The 21,771-nt window shown below is 53.0% G+C and overlaps 2 protein-coding genes across 2 annotated transcripts in view; both read left to right on the top strand.

Annotated features, from left to right (window-relative positions):
- KCNK3 (potassium two pore domain channel subfamily K member 3) overlaps window positions 1-16,403 on the top strand; it is a 43,578-nt gene extending 27,175 nt beyond the window's left edge. The window contains exon 2 of the mRNA XM_050753830.1: window positions 10,537-16,403. Coding sequence (XP_050609787.1) covers window positions 10,537-11,438 — 902 coding nt within the window. The 3' untranslated portion in view covers window positions 11,439-16,403. The remainder of the gene's footprint in view (window positions 1-10,536) is intronic.
- The window catches only part of MAPRE3 (microtubule associated protein RP/EB family member 3), a 420,985-nt gene that overhangs the window by 104,763 nt on the left and 294,451 nt on the right, over window positions 1-21,771 (top strand). The gene's annotated exons all lie outside the window — the stretch shown is intronic.

Below are 21,771 nucleotides of genomic sequence, written 5' to 3'. Positions count from 1 at the left end.
TAGCAGAACTAGGATGGTAGCCAGGCCTCCTGACTCCTAGTGCTTTGTAATTCCTGGGCACCATCACCCTCTGGGCCCCGCCCTGCCCCCATAACACTGCCCACAGGGTGAGATTTCAGGTAGCCAGACTCTGGGCCCACACCTAGGTTGGCCTCTGTGCTCCTCAGACCCAACAGGGCTTCCAGTTGGGAGCAGCTCATTCCCTTTTGGGGATTGTGGCAAGGAGATGCCAACACACCCCTGTTTCTCCTCAATGGGCTCAACAGGAAAGGCCGGGCGTGTAAACGTGTAAGACTCGGGCCAGCCAGATGCCAGCGTCATGGACAGGGCCTTGAAAACAGCATGTGGGGGGAGAACTGGCACCTCAGCCATCTGCGAAGAGGGCCAAGTCCACTTTAAATTGTGCTGTGGAATTCCTTTCTCAATGCCAGGCTGTTCCTGGTGGATTCATTTAATTAAAACCCCACCAGATCAAATCTGTTAGAAGCTCTGAGCTCACAGATGCCCTGTCCAGCTGGTCATGAGGATGCAGACAGGCCACAGGCCCGGGCCATGGCACCTGGCTTGGTGGCTGGCTTAGAACAGGCCCCACCAGCCCCAGGTCAGGGCCCTGCCCAGGACCCCAGGATAACTGGCTGGTGGTGTGGCATTGCCCCCTTTAGGCCTCACTCTCTGCTTATCCTCTCTGTCTCCATTCTGTTCAAACCTCAGGCTCATCTCTGATGCCTCCCTCTCCCTCAGTCATTCATTCAAGAGAAATTGATGAAGCGGCAGCTCTGTGCCAAGCCCCCTGCCAGGTGTGGGGGATCGAGTAGCAAACAAAAGAGACGAGAACCCCTGTCCTCGTGGGGCTTACAGTTTCACCCATGAATGCAGGGCATCCCACACACTGAGCATCCACTCTCTTCCCCTCGCCCCTTCCTCTCCTCTCTTTTCTCTGCCCCTTGCCCCTACCTCCTCCGCTCATCCCGAACTCTTGGATCCTCCGCTTCCCTCTAGCTCAGGCCTGAGCACTTGACAACTAGACCATGCAGAGGCCCCCAGTGGATCCTCCTGCTGCCGTCTCCCACAGCCATGCCCCTGCCCAGGGATGCCAGGCATTCAGCTTAATATCTCTCTGAGCACAGCCCTCCCCTGCTCAGGAGCCATCCATGGCTCCTCATTGCCTTAAAATGAAGACTTCATTCCTGAACCTACCCTTGAAAGCTTCTCAAATTTTGGCCCCTTCCCACCTTGACAGTCTTCACTTTTCAACCGTACTTCCTGCTCCAAGAACGCCAGAAGAACTTGTGCTGTTTTTAGGTTTATAATATTCATCGTTTTCTACTTACAAAAGTAATGGTTTTTTTGTAGTGTAGAATTTATAAGAGGAAAATTAAAATTAATCATGAGCCCATTATTCAGAGATAAGCTATGTGAGCTTTAGAATACTTCCTTACAGCTGTATATGTGTGTGTACACATACAAAATGTATATGTGTATATACATTTTTTTTTTGAAACAGGGTCTCCCTCTGTCACCCAGGCTGGAGTGTAGTGGTGTCATAATGGCTCATGACAGCCTCAACCTCCCAGGCTCAAGTGATCCTCCCACCTCAGACTCTCGAGTAGCTGGGACCACAAGCACACACCACCATGCCTAGCTAATTTTTTGTTTTTTCTAGAGATGGGTCTCACTGTGTTGCCCAGGTTGGTCTCGGATTCCTGGATTCAAGTGATCCTCCCACCACAGCCTCCCCAAGTGCTGGGTTTACAGGCATGAACGAGTGTGCCCAGCCACATTTTTCATATTTTCATATTAGTGTGGGATCCCACAATACAGAAAGCATTGTCTCCTACCCTTTTAATTTAACATGATGTGGTAGTTTTCTACGTGATCAAGAGACTTCTCAAGAACTGCACTGTAATGTTCGCACAATATTCTATCACATAAATATACCTTAATATGTTTAACCAAACCCTATTGGTGGATATTTGGACTGTTTACAATTTTTCACAATGAAAATGCTGCTATAAACACGCTTGTTCATAAATCTTTGTTCTGATCTCTGGTTATTTTCCGAGCAGAGATTCCTAGAAGTGGCAACACAGGGCCACCGGGTAGACACATTTCTAAGCTTCTTGATGCGTATCATGCAGCTGCCTTTCTGAGAGAGTCCGCTGGCCCCCACCCCATTCCCATGTGTGAGCACACCCACCAGTCCCATGCAGGTCTATTTTCTCTGACCTTAGCACATCACGTGTCATCCTAACATTGTATCCTTGCCTCAGTAGCTCCCCTCATCGGAACCCTGCCTTTCCTATCCGCCCTTCAGAGCTCAGAGCAAATGTCACCTCCTCCATGAAGCCCTCCCTGACACCCCAACCAAAGTCTCTATCTCCAGCCCTCCTTCAGCCTGTCTTAAATCCCTCCTAAAACATTTCCCACCTTTGCCATGCATTTTAATAATTTGTGTAATAATAACCTCTGCTTTATACAGGGCACTGAAGTTTTCAAAGTGCTTCCGCTGAGAGGTTTCATTTGATTCAATCCCAAATGGAAAGTGTTTTGAGGTCAGGGACCTCATCAATAGATCGTCTAGGTCTATTTCTGCTGGCTACATCACCAATTCAAGTCCAGCACAACCTCAGGCTAGCCCTTGTGTAACAGAAGTGTTTAGCCGGCCTTTGTTTTCCTTGGCCTATCAGAACAGACTTCAGGATGCTCCCTGCTGCAGCATGGGGCAGTAAAAGACGACATGAGGGCCCTGGATTCCAGTCCTAGCTGTGTCACTGAGTTTCTGTGACCTTGAACAAGTCTCTGCTCCTCTCTCAGCCTCAGTTTACCCATCTATAAAACGAGTTGGGGGAAGGGCGCTGTGGCTCATGCCTGTAATCCCAACACTTTGGGAGGCCGAGGCGGGTGGATCATTTGAGATCAGGAGTTCAAGACCAGCCTGGTCAATATGGTGCAAACTTGTCTCTACCAAAGATACAAAAATTAGCTGGGCATGGTGGTACACGCCTGTAGTCCCAGCTACTCGGGAGGCTGAGACAGAAGAATCACTTGAACCCAGGAGGTGGAGGTTGCAGTGAGCTGAGATCGTGCCACTGTGTTCCAGCCTGGGCAACAGAGCGAGATTCTGTCTCAAAAACAAAACAAAACACAACAAAAAAGAGTGGGTTGAACTACGTTGTCACAGCAGTACTGATAGCTCCTAAGGTCCCTATCCCCAGGCACCCAGAGCAGCCCTGGGGTGCCTCTGAGGGCCTCTGCACAAAGCCGGCCTCTGGGATGGGCCAGAAGGAGCTGGCCAGGGAGGCAGGCCTGGCTCTAAGCCAGGCTGTGTCTGCAAACACTGACCTTGGCTGCCGCAGGGATTTTCCATGACACCAGCACCCTCCCTCTGAGCTCCCTGCATCACACATGGGCCTGAGGAGGGTGGGGGATGGGGGCTTTGGGGGTTTGTCCTACATCGAAGGCCCCCAAATCAGTACTAGGGCCACCTGTGGATGGGAGACCGCTCAAGGCAAGAGAGGAGAGAGCAGTGGGCCCAAGAGTGGGGAGTCCAGGAGGAAGCATGGGGCAGGGAGAGAAGCTGCTGGGGGTAGTAGGGGGGAAGAGCTGGGACAGGAGATGGGACGATGGGAAGAGAGGCCTCGGGAAGGGGCAGAGCAGAGGAAGCAGATAGCAGATAGGTGCTGTGCTTCAGAACTGTCCTTCCCAGGAGCTCTGGCCTGAAGAGGGACAAACTCCAGACCCCGTTCTGTACACTGGTCCCACCCCTACCCCAGCTCCATGAGACCCGGTGGTTCCCAGGCCCAGCTAGGGGCTTGCCCAGACCCAGTGCAGGGGGATCCCTTCTGAACCTTGAAGCTGACCTCATTCTGAAGGGGCCAGAGGCCACGGTGAAGGCAGGAGCTATGGGTCACCTGAGGCCCCCCTGCCAAGGGCCACCTCTCGTCCCCGTCCTGGGTGTCTAAGGGGTGGTTTCTCGTCACCATCTCAGACCTCAGAGTCCTCCAGAACCGGAGCCTCTGGGTTCTGCAGCCCTCCCACCCCCAGACCTGTGCTGGACACTGAGGGGACAAGCCAGTCCCGCAGGGCTCCTCTGTAGACATGAGTGCCCAAATACAGAGTGGGGGCCTGAGAGGGGCAGAGGGAGGAGAGGCCCCTCCAGTGCCCAGAGAAGGTTCCCAGCAGGTTCTCGGGAAAGGCAGTGTCTGAGCTGCATCTCAAGGAGGAGGGAGAGCACCTGTGCCCTCCTCCTGTCTACACCAAGCTGCAGCCCCTCCCTCCTCTCCTCCCCCAGGACCTGGGCACAGAAGCTGGGCTCCTTCCACCTCATCTCCTTTAATATGCCAGTTAGGCTCCCTCAGAGCCTGCAGTCCCACTTCCTGGCTCCATGCTGCTGCCATCCCCACTCTTGAGGGGTGGCTCCCTGTCTGTGCCTCAGGCCCCTGAGCTGGTTCCTCCTGGGCCCTCCCCTAGGTGCTCTCTGAGCCCAGCTGCCCTCTGCCATCCAGCAGGGGAGCCCAGCCTTCCTCTGAGGGCCCTCCCTGTGTCTTGCAGCCCCCAGAGCTGCCTCTGTCTCCCCTAAGCCCGCACTCCTCTCTGGCTGCCGCAACAGGCCCAAGCCACACTGAGGTCACCCATGCACCCATGCACTTCGGCATCAGCCCAGAGTTCACGGCCTTTGGGCGCCTCAGGCCACAGGTCCCTCATCCATCTTCCCTCAGGACAAACATTAGCCCAGCCATTGCCTATTTACATTAGATAACTAGGTCAGCCTGGAGACAGGCACAGCCGGCATTGCCAAGGGCTGTGCTTTTTAATCTACAGAAGGGCTGGGCCACCCAGAGAAGAAGATCAAAGAATCATAACGTCAGAGACCTGGGGGAAGGACCTTAGAGGTTCTTGATGCTGCACGGGAGCGTTTCCCAAACTGTGCTCCCAGGAACTCTTGCTCGGTACTGTGCACTATGAGAAAAGTGCTCCACGGTCAAGGAAGTGGGAAGACAGGCACCTTTTCCCAGCCTTGATCGACCCTGCACATGAACACATACATAGCCCTGAGAAAGCCTAGGCTCAAATCAAATGATGGTGAATCCTGTTAAATTCAGCATTTCCCCAATTTAATTGAACCAAGCAACTCTTTTCTCATCCAACAGTTGTTAACATTCCATGGAACTGGTATTTCAGAAAAATGACTTGAGTAAACACTGATCATAGAATGTTGGCACGGAAAAGAACTTTAAAGATCATTAAATCTTGGTGCTCCCCAAAATATTCATATTAATAATTCATATTTATTGATCTTAATATCCTAAGCATGTTAAGTCTATGAACTCAATCAAGTCCCCACACCAAGTCTATGAAGTGGGTACTTCATTATTCCCATTTTACAGATGGAAAACTGAGGCACAGTGGATGAAGCAGTATAGCTAAGGATAAAGTTGTTTGGTTTCAGAGCCTGTGATCTTCTCTACTCCACTAAACCTCAGAGATCTTCTCTCTGTGTTCAGTATTTCAAACATACAACAATAACTGAACTCCATCTCAAGAGTCAATTATCTCAGGCTAATCAGACGTTCTGACTGACAGATGTGTTCTTAATTAATTTTGATGGGGAAAGAAATTAAGTATTGCTCTAACAATGATTTATTCAATGCCTGCTCTGCAGAGTATCCACACTGCACTGATCACCACATCGAACTCCATAAATAAAATCTTCCAAAATTTTGACTCTATGAATGGGTGAGTGAACAGAGAAAATAATAAAAGGCAGTGGGAAAAGGTAGGAACCTCATCTCTTGCCCTGTCTTCCATGTCACAGATGAGGAAACCTGAGGCCCGGAAGGAACTTGCCAAGACACAAAGCTGTCTTTGATCAGGGTCAGGTCAGACCCCAGATCGCCTGCCTCCCAGCCCCATGCTCTTTCCTCTGCCCAAGGCTGTGGCCAGCTAGGCCAAGGGTAGGAGGTCAGGCAAGCAGGCTAGCAGGCATAGGAGACCAGTGAGGAACAAGCAGCCAAGCCCAGTCCAGCCAAGGCCATGAACAAGGGCTCAGAGTGGCTAGTTGTGCTTTGAATAGAAGGAAATAAGCTACAGGGAGAGAAAGACCAGTAAAAGGGAGGACCAGACCCAATCCCACTCCCACACCACCATCCCCACCCTACATCTCCCTGGAAGACAGCTTCAGACAGTTTCTGACCTCCTTGGTGATTCTGGAAGGAAAAGAGAAACTGAGATGGCCCAGGGTTTGCCTCCGATCTCTCGGTTTTCCTGCTGCCCTAAAATATTTAGACTAATAATAAATTTTTATATCCAGTCACCTGGCTTCCTTAAGTGGATTCTGTGCCTCCAGCCAGGTTCCCAGGCCATCTCTTAGCTGAGTTGCTCCCAAGTAGGAGCTGCTGGGCCATGATCAAATGAATAGGCACAACTCTGGTCATACCTGAGCTGGAAGGCAGTGGACAGAGCATTGGTTTTAGAACCAAGTATCCTGGGGTTATAGTCCTGATTCTGGCATTCACAAGCTGTGTGACCTTGAACAGACTGCTTTCCTCTCTGGGCCTCCACTTCCTCATCTGTACGACATAAAGACTGAACCAAATGATGGCTAAGGGTATTTCTGGCTCTGAGAACCTTAAAACCTATGTTGGATTCAGGGAAAGGAGGCTGGGAGAGGAGGCAGTATGGACGGTCTTGGTCGTTTTCTGAGAGACAGTGGCTAGAGTCTCCTGGTCAGAACATGTGCTCTGGCTGATCAGCCCAGCAGGTACTGCGAGAGAGGGTCCTCAGAGAGCGAGCCCCAGAGAGAAGCCTCTGTGTGCATGGGTGCCACAGAAGGACAGAGGCAGCCCCTCACCCAGAGACTCAAAGGGCTGGACAGAGAAGAGAAGATAGAGAACACCTTTTGCCCCCTGCCTCATAAAGCCAAGCCCGATGTGGGCAAGGACCAGGCAGTCAGCGGGCCTACTGGCAGGCAGACGGGTCTTGCCAAACTCCCACTTACTTCCCAGAAGCTCCAGGGCCCCTTGGGAGTGGCTCCACCCAGCTGGCACCCCTCCAAGTTGGGCGCCCACGTCAGCAGGTCCTCACACTCCCTTGCCCTTTCACCCAGTGACAATAGGACAGGCGATGGGGAGGGGGGCACCCTGAGCCGGGTACTTGGAGAAGCGTCTGTCTGCGTGAACATGGCCCTCTTGTTACCACCCCTGCTGCATCCGGCTCAGAGCAATGCCTGAGGCTGATGCCCAAGTGAAATGCTCTCCTCCCAAGGCCTCCCGGCCTGGTCGCCCTTCCTGGGTGATGCATTGGCTCCCATGTACCGGAATGAATGCTGAGTCAGAAAGGCCCAGTGGCCTTGGCCAACACCCAAGGCCTCTCTGGACTTCATGACCCCAACTGTAATATGGAGATAGTCATAATAGTGACCTTGTAAGAAGTTTTTGAGGATTAAGTTAAAAATACATCTGAAGGGTAAGAACTTATTATTCTTAAGCCTCAGCCTGCAGTAGGAAGTGAGATTGAGCCCTGGGGGCATCTGACCCCAAAGAGGAGGCACATCTAGGCCAGGGCTGCCTGGCCAGGGCAGCGGCTGTGGTGGGGCATGAGGTGCTGCCTGGGATAAGAGCCTCTGATTAAGCCTGGATGTGTCATTTGCTTTGAAAGTCACTAAGTTCAACAGGACAAAGGGCAGAGGAAGGTCACTTGCGGCTGAAGCTGGGTCCTGAGGAGCTGGGTCCTTGCAGGCTGGGGTAGGAGAGGCAGAGGAGGGCCACGAGGCAGTGTGGGAAGCAGTGTGGAGAGGAGGGGCCAGCTTGGCTGGGTGTGGGATGAGGACGGGTCTCTGGGGTGGCTGCAGGGTATAGCAAAAGAAGGGCAAGGAAGGAATGTATAGCTCCCTGAAGCTGGGGGTTTTGTGAGCATAGTCACAGTGGGCAGTGAGGCTGCCAGGCAGGCGGGCACTGGCTTTTACTAAGAGACGGTGGGCCCAGGGAAGTCACAGCCTATGACAAACACAGGACAAGGGAGCAGTGGTGGCAGAGAGGGAGTGAGGGTCCCTGATGGTGGTACGTGTCTGCCTGACCCCACAGAGATGGCCCTGCCCCCAGGCCCATGCTCTCAGGTCACCCTTCGCCTGTGAGATCCCACAACTGCCGCTTCCATCTTGCAAGCCACAGGTTCCAAAGAGCTCTAACGCCTAGTCTGTCCTGTGCTCCTGCAGATGACTCTGGCGGGCAGCGAGGGTGGGGGGTGATAGCTCTAGCTCAATCCTCCAGAGTGCAGGAAAGGCAAGTGAGCCCAGAGAGGGGTAGGGATTTGCCCAAGGCCACACAGCTATCACATGGCCAAGCTGGGGCTATGTTCACGCTCCCTACTCCCTGTTGAGCCCCATCCATGGTGCCATGCCCTCCCCTCTCCACAAAGTAGTGCCGGCCTGGGGGACAGGGAAGGACAGGATGAGAAGCAGCTCTGGCTCGGGGCCTGCCCAGTTGTCGAGGTGAGTTGTGGTCTGGCTGCCATGGCCGAGCTGGCGGGCACAATCTGTTCTCACCCTGCTGGAGCACAGACGTCCCACACACAGTGGCTCTACAGCTCAGCTGTCTGGGTCCCTGGCAAACAGTGACATAGTTACTGGCCCGACACTGTGGAGGGGGGCAGGGGAGCTGGTTCTAAGGGCAGCCCCAAGCAGCTGTCCCCAGAGTTCCCTGAGCTTTAAGATCCAAAAGGCCCTGGGTTGACAGAGGTGCCAGTCTTACTGGAACTGAGCGGCCCTCGAGCCTGGCTGGTCTCTTGGAAGCATGAGAGTAATCTGGTACTTCACTCATTGTTAATCACAGGGAGCCACTATTGAGTACTTGATAATGCACCAGGCTCTGAGCTAAATGCATTACACACAATATCTTACATATTCCTCCCCAAAGTCCTGTGAGGCAAGTGTATTATTAACCCCATTTTATAGATGTGGAAACTAAGGCTCAGAGAAATCACACAGAGAGAGAGAGAGAGAGAGAGAGAGAGAGAGAGTGCAAGTCCAGGACAGAGTCACACAGTATCCTGCCCTACAATTTAGTTATCAAACATATTCTGGGCCTCCATAGGTATGGCTGGCAACGTGGAGGTGGAAGCTAGAGAGGAATGTGACAAGGTCCATCAGTGCTACCCCTTACCCCCAAAGCTAGTGTTTAGCTCTATGTCATTGGGGATCCTGGAGGACGGGGGGGGGTGGTAATATTGGCCCTGGAATTACAAGCTGAACATTTTCAGTGCCACTCAAATAAGGCAGAGATCACTTTTAGCTGTGAGGAATCCAGGAAGACTGCATGGAAGAATATTTGGTTAAGATTTGATAAGACTTAGAAGGGAAGAAAATGCCAGCATCATGTTATTATCATAATTCTATTAATAAAAGTAGTAAATATCTCAACAACGGAAGAAGCAGGCCAGCACCAGTAAATACACTTTACAAATGAAGAAACATGCTCAGAGAGGGGGAGTAATTTGCCCAGGGTCACACAGCCACTAGGGCCCTGTCACTAGGGATGAGTTCCCATCCAGGTTCATTTTCCCTCCAGGTAGCCAGAAGAATTCTCGACTTAGGCCTTTGAATGGCTGGTGCAGAGGGAACCTTTGCCTCTGCCCTGATCCTGGCTCAGGGTGTGCCGGGGTGGGGGCGGGGTACAGAGAGGTTATCTGGCTGATGATAGTAACACACCTGAAAGGACCCCCAGGGCTCCTGCTTTGCCAAGGGTCACACCACTTCCCCATAAGGACAGACCCTACATCAGGCCAAGCACAGAGGATGACCCCAGGGCCTCCAACTGGAGGCTGATGAGGACCCCGGAACACTCATTCATCCAGCTGTTGCGGGGAGGGGCAGGCAGCCTCCTTTCTCCTCCAGCACAGTGGGCCAGCTGCCCCAGGGAGACTGAAGGGCCCTTGTTGCCAACCAACCCCACATAAGCTTTGGCAGGCAGCAAGGAATTCACCAAGAAGCCAGCCCTGCCTCAGTCTCCCTTCCTGTACACTGGATCACAGGATGTCAGAACCCATTCAGGGCAACCACTTCACCTTGTAGTCAAGGAAACTGAGGCATGGGGAGGACAAGGAGCACGCCCGCAGCCCAGGACACTGAGCTAGAATCCAGCTCTCCCAGATGACCTGTGCCCTCACACTCTCCCTGTGCCTCTGGAGGAGTTCTCAGCAGCACTCAGGCCACCCCTTCTCTAGGCATACAAAACAGTCCAGTCATTGAGGTCAAACGGACTCGAGTTCAAACACGGTTGCTCTGCTCTCAAGCCGTGTGACCTTGGAAGTCAGCCCTCCCTATTTCTTCCTTCCTACATACTTTCCTGCAGGTGTCACAGAGTACAATAGAAAGCATGAGCAAGGGCCTAGCACAGTGCGTGGAGACAAGGAGCCTCTGTCACTGTAGGCCCAGACCCCCAAGGTGGGGAAAGTGGAGGGGCGAGGGGTAGGGAGAAGAGGGTTTCTGGAAGGGCAGCCCCATAGCGTGTGCTTTCTCTCCTCTCTCCCGCTTTCCCCCAGGCTACGGGCACGCAGCGCCCAGCACGGATGGCGGCAAAGTGTTCTGCATGTTCTACGCGCTGCTGGGCATCCCGCTCACGCTCGTCATGTTCCAGAGCCTGGGCGAGCGCATCAACACCTTGGTGAGGTACCTGCTGCACCGCGCCAAGAAGGGGCTGGGCATGCGGCGCGCCGACGTGTCCATGGCCAACATGGTGCTCATCGGCTTCTTCTCATGCATCAGCACGCTGTGCATCGGCGCTGCCGCCTTCTCCCACTACGAGCACTGGACCTTCTTCCAGGCCTACTACTACTGCTTCATCACGCTCACCACCATCGGCTTTGGCGACTACGTGGCGCTGCAGAAGGACCAGGCCCTGCAGACGCAGCCGCAGTACGTGGCCTTCAGCTTCGTCTACATCCTTACAGGCCTCACGGTCATCGGCGCCTTCCTCAACCTCGTGGTGCTGCGCTTCATGACCATGAACGCCGAGGACGAGAAGCGCGACGCCGAGCACCGCGCGCTGCTCACACGCAACGGGCAGGCGGGCTGCGGCGGAGGCGGTGGCAGCGCGCACACCACGGACACCGCCTCGTCCACCGCGGCAGCGGGCGGCGGCGGCTTCCGCAACGTCTACGCGGAGGTGCTGCACTTCCAGTCCATGTGCTCGTGCCTGTGGTACAAGAGCCGCGAGAAGCTGCAGTACTCCATCCCCATGATCATCCCGCGGGACCTCTCCACGTCCGACACGTGCGTGGAGCAGAGCCACTCGTCGCCGGGAGCGGGCGGCCGCTACAGCGACACGCCCTCGCGACGCTGCCTGTGCAGCGGGGCGCCACGCTCCGCCATCAGCTCGGTGTCCACGGGCCTGCACAGCCTGTCCACCTTCCGCGGCCTCATGAAGCGCAGGAGCTCCGTGTGACTGCCCCGAGGGGCCTGGAGCACCTGGGGGCGCGGGCGGGGGACCCCTGCTGGGAGGCTAGGAGACTGCCCCTGCCGCCTTCTGCCCAGTGGGACACCCCACAACATCCCTCACCACTCTCCCCCAGCACCCCCATCTCCGACTGTGCCTGCTTGCACCAGCCGGCAGGAGGCCGGGCTCTGAGGTCCCCTGGGGCCCCCATCGGAGCCCTGCAAATTCCGAGAAATGTGAAACTTGGTGGGGTCAGGGAGGGAAGGCAGAAACTGGGAGCCTCCCTTCCCTTTGAAAATCTAAGAAGCTCCCAGTCCTCAGAGACCCTGCTGGTACCCAGACCCCCACCTCCGGAGGGGACTTCATGTTCCGTGTACGTTTGCATCTCTATTTATACCTCTGTCCTGCTAGGTCTCCCACCTTCCCTTGGTTCCAAAAGCCAGGGTGTCTTTGTCCAAGTCACCCCCACTCAGTCCTACTCCCCTTCCCCATCCCCATCCCCAGCTGTGTCTCCCAACCTCCCTTCGTGTTGTTTTGCATGGCTTTGCAGTTATGGAGAAAGTGGAAACCCAGCAGTCCCTACAGCTGGTCCCCAGAAAGCAGGACAGAAAGAAGGAGGGACAGGCAGGCAGCAGGAGGGGCCAGCCAGGAGGCAGGAGGCAGTGGCCTGCCAGTCTGCAGAATGGTCACACTGGAGGTTCAAACTAACTGGCCTCTAGCCACATTCTCATAGCAGGTAGGACTTCAGCCTTCCAGACACTGCCTTTAGAATCTGGAACAGAAAACTTCAGACTCACCATCCCCAGCTACTGCTGACAATTCCCAACTCTTAAATTTGTTGAGTGATTTTTAGCCTGTGAAAACTCTATGCTGGCCACTGATTCCTTTGAGTCTCACAACAGCCTACTTAGGTCACCAGGGCAGGAGTTCTCACCCCCATTTTACAGATGAGAACACTGAGGCCTGGACAGGTGAAGTGACCAGAGAGCAAAAGGCAAAGCGGTGGGGGATGGGTGCAGTGGCTCACACCTGTATTCCCAACACTTTTGGAGGCTGAGGTGGGAGGATTGCTTGAGCCCAGGAATTCGAGACCAGCCTAGGCAACACAGTGAGACCCCATCTCTACAAAAAATAAAAAATTAACCAGGTGTGGTGGCACGTGCCTGGGAGTCCCAGCTACTTGGGAGGCTGAGGTGGGAGGATTGCTTGAACCTGGGAAGTCGAGGCTGTAGTGAGCCCTGATTACACCACTGTACTCCAGCCTGGGTGACAGGGCAAGACTCTGTCTCAAAAAAAAAAAAAAAAAAGGCAAAGGGAGACAAGAGCCCAGCCTACTTGTTCCTAGCTGAAGTGTTATTTTCTTCCAGCTTGGCCTGCTCTTGAAAGCAAAGCTCCTGCAGTGTACATCCTGGCATTGTGTGGCTACCTGGGTTTTAAACCAGAATCAGAAGTCCCGGGTCAGAGGGCACTGCTGAGGCTCAGCCTCTTCTCTTCTTGGTCAGGAGGCAGCAGCTCTGAATGGGCTCCTGAGGCAGCATAGGGGCCTTTGTCACCAGGGTGCATACTTACAAACAGTGCAGTTCTTGGGACCGAGGTAAGCAGGGCTTACCTGCCATGGCAGAAAGGCCAGGATCTGGGGCTCTAGGAGTTTGGGAATTGGGCAGAGTGCCCAAGAAAGCTGGCAGGCGTATCCTATGGGACATCATCCCTGGCACCATTGTCATTGTTGGTGCCTGTGTCCCAAGTAACTAGTGAGAAGCTGAGGCTGCAGCAAGAAACACCGTTCCCAGGTGGCAAGGTATGGACCAGAGATGCCCTCGGCCCACCACACCTGCAACCCAGAAGCCCAGATGGAATGCAGCTGACGAAGGTGATGCTCGAGGCTCACGTTTGGGGCCCCACAGCTGGAGCCGGTATAGTGACTGGGACAACATCAAGGGGTGGATGAGGGACCTGTCCTCCCGCAACACTGCCTTCCCATGCTGTTCCCCTGCCAGCTCCTTAACACTGCTGACCAATACGGCATTCAGGGAAGTTGGAGGACAGCACCCACAGGGTGGCCAGCCTCAGGCCCCCACCTGCATCCTCTAGTCTCTGGGGACCCCTAGGGGGAAGAAGTCTACCCTGCTTGTGAGTCCCGTCTCAGTGTGGAGAAAATGGCTGCCCACGTGCCAGGAAAGCAGGGCCCAGGACCTGGAGGTGCCCACTGTGTTTATGTTGGGGATGGGGGGGCAGTGCTGGCTGCCTCTGTCCTGTGTGTGACCCTGCCCTCGAAGGGTCCTGTCCTGTCAGTCCCGAGGGAGCCACAACCAAAGCTGCGGAGAGAAGGTGGGGAAGGGTGCAGAATGGCCGTGGGGCACAGCATGGCAGACTGTTCAGTCTCTGCTGGGTCTTTCCTAGGGACCTGGAAGGCCAGTGTTGCTTCCCCCTCACTCCCTTTCACTGCAGGCAGCCTCTCTGCTTCCCCAATGCCTTATGCCTGGGCACACTGCCACAGAATATGCAATATGTGTGGGTGACCATGTCCTCACGCCCACACCCCCACCCCGGGCAGCCCCTGGACTCCAAAGGCCGTGGCTGCCACAGCCTCCCCTCAGCTCTTCCTGCCTATCTGTCTTCACACTGAGAATGGCGCCCAATAAATGCTATCCACGGAGACCAGGCTCAGGCTCCAGCTGCCTCTGTCATCGTATGCCCTTGCTGCTACCAGGGAGGAGCCATCTCCCACCCCCTCCCCTGCCGGGGTCTTCAAACATACCTAGCTGCCGGGCTCAGTGCCTCACACCTGTAATCACAGCAGTAGGCAGGCAGATCACCTGAGGTCAGGAGTTCAAGACCAGCCTGGGCAACATGGTAAAATCCCGTCTCTACGAAAAATACAAAAATTAGCTGAGCATGGTGGCACGTGTCTGTAGTCCCCGCTACTCGGCTACTCAGGAGGCTGATGCACAAGAATCGCTTGAACCCGGGAGGCGGAGGTTGCATTGAGCTGAGATCACACCACTGCACTCCAGCCTGAGTGACACAGTGAGACCCTGTCTAAAAATAATAATAATAATAATAATAATAAAATAAAATAACATACCTAGCTGACTCGCCGTGGTCTTGCTGGCCTGTGGGCGACACTGGCTTCCCTTCTGGGATTTCCCGGAAGATCCAGATTTTCTTAATGTCCTCCTGGAACAGACTAAGTAAGAAACACGTTAGAAATCACCTGGTCCTATTGTCCCCCCTGTACACGAATAACTGAGGCCCACAGAGAGCAAATCACCTGCCTGAGTCACAGAGCAGTGAGTGGCAGACCTAAGCTAGGAACTAGAACTGGGGATTCCTACTCCAGTGCTGTCCATCCTCACACAGCCTGCAGAGTCCGCCTGGACACACCCCAGCTGACAGTGGTACCTCCCAGTCAGCCAGGAGTATGGATTCCTTCTCCTGCAGTAGGGGCCCCTGGCTGAGTGACCTGATTGACTAAAACATATGTCTTTGAAGGAGAGTGCATCACAAGCACCTTTCTTTGGGGTACATTTTTCTCTGGGTCTAGAAGGACACCTCAGGCTTGGGACTGGGCCTCAGAGCCCAGGACAGACCCTGAGAGCAGATCCACCTTACCCATCTGGTGCCAGCTCCCCAGGTCAGCTACAGCAACCCCCAAACTTCATATAGTACAATCCACAGTAATAGCACACAGCTCCATACCTATCTAGCTCCATGCCTATCTATCTGCCTACCTTTCACAAAAGGTAGCCCCCTCTCAATTCCAAAGCTGGATTCTTAGCAACCCTGCTACAGCCAGTGACTCTAATACGTTCTGTTCCATTACATGTTATAAAATGCTGGTCACAATCCACTAAATTGATGTCTCTACCTGCTATTGGTTTAATACCAGCAGGTTGAAATATACTGGAGAAATAAAGGGAGTGGGAGAATGGACACTTTCTCCCAGTTCCCCCGCCCCCTGCCTTACCCGCGTAGGTCAACTGAAAGATACAGAGAGGGAACCTTTGATGGAGGGTTCAGAGTTAAAAGGAAGAAATGATGGCACCTGCACTCCCTGCCTCTGGAGGCAGGACACAGCCAGCCCTCCTGTGATGGCACTCCTGGCAGCTCCTTGTTGGCCTGCAGCCCTCAGGGGGCCTAGATGCCATTGGCTCACCCACTCCTAAGGCCACCACATCAAAATCTGAGGCTTACTGCCCTGGCTCACCTGCCTCTGTCTTTCTTAAAACAGCTAAATGCAACAATAGCAGAAATTAGCTTGCTTTTGAGGTTGGCAATGACCAGTTAAAGGTGACTCTTATTTTCTTAAGCAGTGCTTACAGGACATAAACGTGATGACACTTGCCCTCCTTTCTTCATCGCCTGGGATAGACTTTACAAACAGACCTGGGAGGAGTCTCCTAAGGGGCTGCATTTATCCCCATCTCCCTAGGGGTGATCAGCATTATGGCAGCTGGGCAGAGCAGTGGTGAACAGCACCCATGTCCCTGCTCACATCTTCTAAGATCTCAGAATTGCCTGAGGTTCTAGCGTGGGCTCCTTCTCTCCAGATGATGCCATCCCCACCCCCCTCATTTCCACACAGCATCTGAGGCATCCTGCACTAAAAGATATATGTACAGCAAAACAAAAATAGAAAACCAGCACAGCAGAGTGGAGGTGGGGTATAAATATACCCAGATCCCCGCCGATTTGGTTACTCGGGGTGAGCATCAGATGGAAATAGAAGTTTCCGGGGGCCAAGACAGAAAGAGGGATGTAACGACAATTCTTTTCAAAACGTGTCTCGTGGAAAAAAGGGTTCATTGGTCAAATGAATTTGGGAAAATGCTGTCAATATCACCCACTCATGGAGCTTCACAAGGCATCTTAGCTTAATAAAGGTTATGAAAAGTCTTGCAGCAAAGATGCTGTTTACCCCTGCTTAACCCAGCACTGCCCAAACTCATTCCAAATACCAGACCTCTGTTTGCATGACATCTCTCCAAGCCCTGTATGTCACAGCACTCGCTTTGGGAAATGCTGATCTATCGAAATCTCACTGATGAAGAGAGAAGGCTGATCCTTCCTCCTCACCCCACACTAAATTATAAAAGAAGTTTAGCTTGCAAGTCCTTCTATAAGTGAAGACCACAACAATATAAAATACATATGTTATTCTCAATTACATGCCAGATTCAACCAAGGCTCAAAGCAGCCCACTTGCTCAATATCAGGCAGTGAATTGCCGGCAAAGCAGGGATTTGAACACAGGCCAATGGCTGCAAGGCATATGCTCTTACCCACCTGCTGTGTACTGTCCCATGATGATCCACGTCTTCAACAAAGGTTTGGCAGAAGTTCAGACCTATTTATGATGTGGTCATTTCTTATTCAGAACCTCGGTGAGAGAGGAGGCTGTAATCTAATGATGTCATCCTTCAAAGATGACAGATTCCACTGGAGCTAAGAAATCCTATTCCAGCCGGGCACGGTGGCTCATACCTACAATCCCAGCACTTTGGGAGGTAGAGGTGGGCAGATGACCTGAGGTCAGGGGTTTGAGACCATCCTGGCCAACATGGAGAAACCCTGTCTCTACCAAAAATATAAAAATTAACTGGGTGTGGTGGCGTGCACCTGTAATCCCAGTTACTCAGGAGGCTGAGGCAGGAGAATCACTTGAACCTGGGAGGTGAAGGTTGCAGGAAGCCAAAATCGTGCCACTGCACTCCAGCGTGGGTGATACAGTGAGACTCCGTCTCAAAAAAATAAAAAATAAATAAAAAATAAAAAGGAAATCCTATTTCACCTCAGGCCCTCACATTCCCACATTTAGGACCATTTAGCTCTTTCTGCAGGCTCAGCATTTCTCCCTACCCGCAAGCCCAGTAGCCTTCCCATAATTTATCGCAGGAAGCTAGAGGCAGGAGAGGGCTGTCCAGGGCCAGGGAAGGATGTGTTTAGGACAGACATGTTGGCAGAAGAAAGAGGCACTGCCGACAGTGACCAAGCCAAGCTCCCTCCCTTGCAGTTCACATCACCATCTCCACTGAGCAGCACAAAGCTGTGGCCCCCTCTCAGTCCCAAAGCTGGATTCAGGTAAGAAGGTTGAATGACTCTGTTTCTCAGGTAACCTCTGAAAAGTTCAATCTGTCATGGACTCTGTACCTTCCTCTTGCCCAGTGAGGCAGGAGCCTTGATGCTGGAACAACAGCATCTTTATTATTATTATTATTATTATTATTATTATTATTATTGAGATGGAGTCTTGCTATGTTGCCCAGGCTGGAGTGCAGTGGTGTGATCTTGGCTCACTGAAAACTCCACCTCCCGGGTTCAAGCAATTCTCCTGCCTCAGCCTCCCAAGTAGGTGGGATTACAGGCGCCCACCACCACACCCGGCTAATATTTGTATTTTTAGTAGAGACAGGGTTTCACCATGTTGGCCAGGCTGATCTTGAACTCCTGACCTCAAGTAATCTGCCTGCCTCAGCCTCTTAAAGTGCTGGGATTACAGGCATGAGCCACTGCGCCTGGCAGCCATTATCTTTTCTCAAGTGTTGCAAAGATACACACACACATACACACACACACTCAGTTAATTGTTCCAGCTCCTCTGTTTCAGAGGAAGGGATTTTGGTTCAGAGTGGAAGTGACATATTCAAGGTCATGAAGCGAGATAATGGTGTAGCCAGAATTAGTATCCACATAGCCTAACTTTCCAACACACACACACACACACACACACACGCACACACACACACACACACACACCCCAGTAAGGGCCCAGCCTTCTCTGACTCTGATTTCAGATGAAAACTGCTAATCTCTGAGGTTGAGTCACTCTGATGCTGGAAATTTACCACATCCACATCTGGACAAACAGAGAGACTCACACTCCTGCCCCTCAGTCTCCCAGCTGCAGGGGAGGGCCTTGTGGGTGGTGCCAGCCCCTTGGGGCAAGGATTGTGATGGAATTGACCTCCATGACCCTCTCTGGCCAGTGAACAGCACCCCCTCAAGAATCCATTTTAACAGCATTTTGCATTTACAGAGCTCTCACATCACTTTCTCATTTGGTCATCAGAACAACACTGTGGAGCTGGGTGCGGTGACTCATGCCTGTAATCCCAGCACTTTGGGAGGCTGAGGTAGGCAGATCACCTGAGGTCAGGAGTTCAAGACCAGCCTGGTCAAGATGGTGAAACCCCATCTCTACTAAAAATACAAAAATTAACTGGGCGTGGTGGCAGGCACCTGTAATCCCAGCTACTCAGAAGGCTGAGGCAGGAGAATTGCTTGAACCCAGGAGGCGGAGGTTGCAGTGAGCCGAGATAGCGCCATTGCACTCCAGCCTGGGTGACAACCGCAAAACTCTGTCTCAAAAACAAAAACAAAAAAAGAACAACACTGTGATTTAAGTCAGGATTAACACCCCTGTTTTACAGATTACAAAACTACAGTTTAGAAAGACCCGATGTCCTGCAAGCAGGGACTGTTGCACATTCACCCTGTAAGTGAAGCACTGGGCAGAGCCATAGGCATTGCATTTCCGCGGTGACGGATGTGCTGGGCCAGGGCTGCTGCCTAGTCACAATAGCTCTGGGCCAGCAGTGTCCCGCTGTTCACCGGCCTCCCAGCTTGCTGGGCAGGTTCCCATGGGTTGAGGAGCCCCAGGTGGACATGGTTCACAGAACCCATTATCCAAAGGAGACAGGAGTTAGGAACACTTCACCCACTTCACCACGTCTCCTGAGCAAACCCTGCCCAGAGCCTAGACTCGGGACCAAGGGCAGCAAAATGTTCAGCCAATGACCTCTGCCCTTTGGCTGGAGGAGACCAAGGTTCCTGGGGAAAAGGTCATGCCTTTGACCAGGCTGACTCTCCAAATCAACACTCTCCCACAGCTGTTGTTTCCTGAAACAGGAAACACATAACCAGGTCACCACTGACTATGGAATACATGCTGGACAATGGGAGTGAGATGGCCCCCAGGGACCCTCGCCACCTCTCCCCATACTCTTTGCCCTTGTTCAAATAGGCACTGGGAGCAGAGCAGTGAGCTCGTTTCAAAGTAGACATCCAACCTGGGAAGAAAATGCCATCTCCCCTTCCTGCAGTTTCTATGAGTGATCCCTGGGAGCCTGCAGCTCCAACTCTGCCAGGTTTCCTCTCCGAGGCTAACAACCCACAACTAGAGGGATCCTCCTTCTCTTCTTTTAGTTATCCAGGCTGGGGAGAACTGAGAGCATCTCTTCGTCGTTGGCTGTGCATTCTGGTGGCAAATTCCAAGACAAGAGAAAAAATCAGTGCCTGTTACCTTCTTTTTTTTTTTTTTTTTTTTTTTTTTTTTTTTTTTTTTTTTTTTTTTTTGAGACGGAGTCTCACTCTGTGGCCCAGGCTGGAGTGCAGTGGTGCGATCTCAGCTCACTGCAACCTCCGCCTCCCGGGTTCAAGCAATTCTCTTGCCTCAGCCCACTGAATAGGTGAGATCACAAGCACCTGCCACTACACCTGGCTAATTTTTGTATTTTTAGTAGAGACGGGGTTTTGCCATGTTGGCCAGGCTGGTCTTGAACTCCTGACTTCAGGTGATTCGCCAGCCTCCGCCTCCCAAAGTGCTGGGATTGCAGGCGTAAGACATCATGCCCGGCCTGTTACCTTTTGAGCCAGGCCTTTCCTGTACTGAAGCTGAGCAGTTTCCCTTTTTAGTATCAGCGCCAGACTGTACTTTAGTGCCACTGCGTAGCTCCGGCTTTTGATGATGCTTCAGGTGTTGAAGTCTGGTTCCACATTAAATCTCTTCCTGCTCTCTCCTGGCCCCACATCACCCACTAATTTGGTAATACAGCCTTCTGTGCCGTTACTCAAGCCTTTGATGAAAATATCAGAGGACAGAATCAGATAAGGGACCCTTAATTCAGGGTACATTTATTCTAGCGTGTTCTTGGTGAACTGTTGCTGGCTCTGGCTACTCATCACTCCTTTTATCTGTTCTTGAAAATTATCTGTTTAATCAAAGCCAGCCGGTGGCTGGGCTCCAGTCACATCAGTACAGCTCCCTAGTCCCTAGATGTCAGTGACCTGGGCTGGAGATTTGAACTTGGTAAAGATAGAAGGTGCTTCCTGGCCAGGCACGGTGGCTCAGGCCTCTAATCCTGAGCACTTTGGGAGGCCAAGGCAGGCAGATCACGAGGTCAGCAGTTCGAGGCCAGCCTGACCAACATGGTAAAACCCCGTCTCTACTAAAAATACAAAAATTAGCAGGGAGTGCTGGTGCACGCCTGTAATCCCAGCTACTCAGGAGGCTGAGACAGGAGAATCGCTTGAACCCGGGAGGCGGAGGTTGCAATGAGCCAAGATTGCGCCACTGCACTTCAGCCTGAGCAACAGAGCGAGACCCTATCTCAAAATAAAAATTTAAAAAAAAAAAAGGTGCTTCTGTGCCTGACTAAGCTTTGCCCCTTTCTCCCCCAGCCACCACCACTTTATCTGGGCTTCTTCATTTAGCCAAGCTTTGCCCAGCCCAAACCCCACCCCTAGTTCCTGACCTGGGCATGGCCCTTCCCAGCCCCTTCCCAGCTCAGACTTGAGCCCCTTCCTCTCTCAGGTGACTGTTCTGTCCTTGAAGAGTGGGAGCAGGAGGGCTGTCTCTTAGCACTCAGGACAGCCTCCAAGAGCTGAGATCTGCCACAGGAAACTTGATGGCCGGGGCCCTTAGATCAGTTGGGGCTGAGGTGTGTGGAGCAAACAATGATATGAAGCACGTGCCAGGAGCTGGGCTAGGAGTGCTACTCAATTCTCCCAACACCCCTGCAGAGGGAGGCACCTCATCCCTGCCCCTGAGCAAATGGGGATCCCAGATGCTGCTTCAGCAGCTTCTGGAAGGCAGAGTAAGCCAGAGCCCATCCCTTCCTGATCCTCCCTTCCCAGAGGGAGCAGCAGGTTGGTGGGGTGACATCAGGCTATGGGGAAGCCACTTCGTTGTTCCTGAGACAGAAGTGATTTGGAGTTAATCTCCAAATCTGGCACCACAGACACAATAGGAACCCACTGCCACCACCCCCTCCAGCCTCATCACGGTGAACAGATGGGCAGACCCCTCTCCAGGGTCTAAGTAGGGCACTGCTGAGGTTGCTGGGAGGCAGGGAGAGAGGCCAGTCGGCCGTGGCGGGGGAGAGGGGGCAGTAGAGAGAGTAGGGGTGGGGACAAACCCAGCTCCACCCCACCCTTCCCTAGCCCCCCAGGGTGGATGGGATTCAAGCATCAGCACTCTGCTGCCACAGTGGGCTGGCTCTAGTAGATCCACAACACGCATTTCAGGGGACCCATGCACCCAGTCCGGCGACCATACAGACAA

The sequence above is a fragment of the Macaca thibetana genome, chromosome 13 (assembly GCF_024542745.1).
Source record: "Macaca thibetana thibetana isolate TM-01 chromosome 13, ASM2454274v1, whole genome shotgun sequence".
Classification (NCBI taxonomy): Eukaryota; Metazoa; Chordata; class Mammalia; order Primates; family Cercopithecidae; genus Macaca; species Macaca thibetana.
The sequence above is the reverse complement of the archived record's forward strand: the minus strand, read 5'-3'. Positions and strand labels throughout refer to the sequence as shown.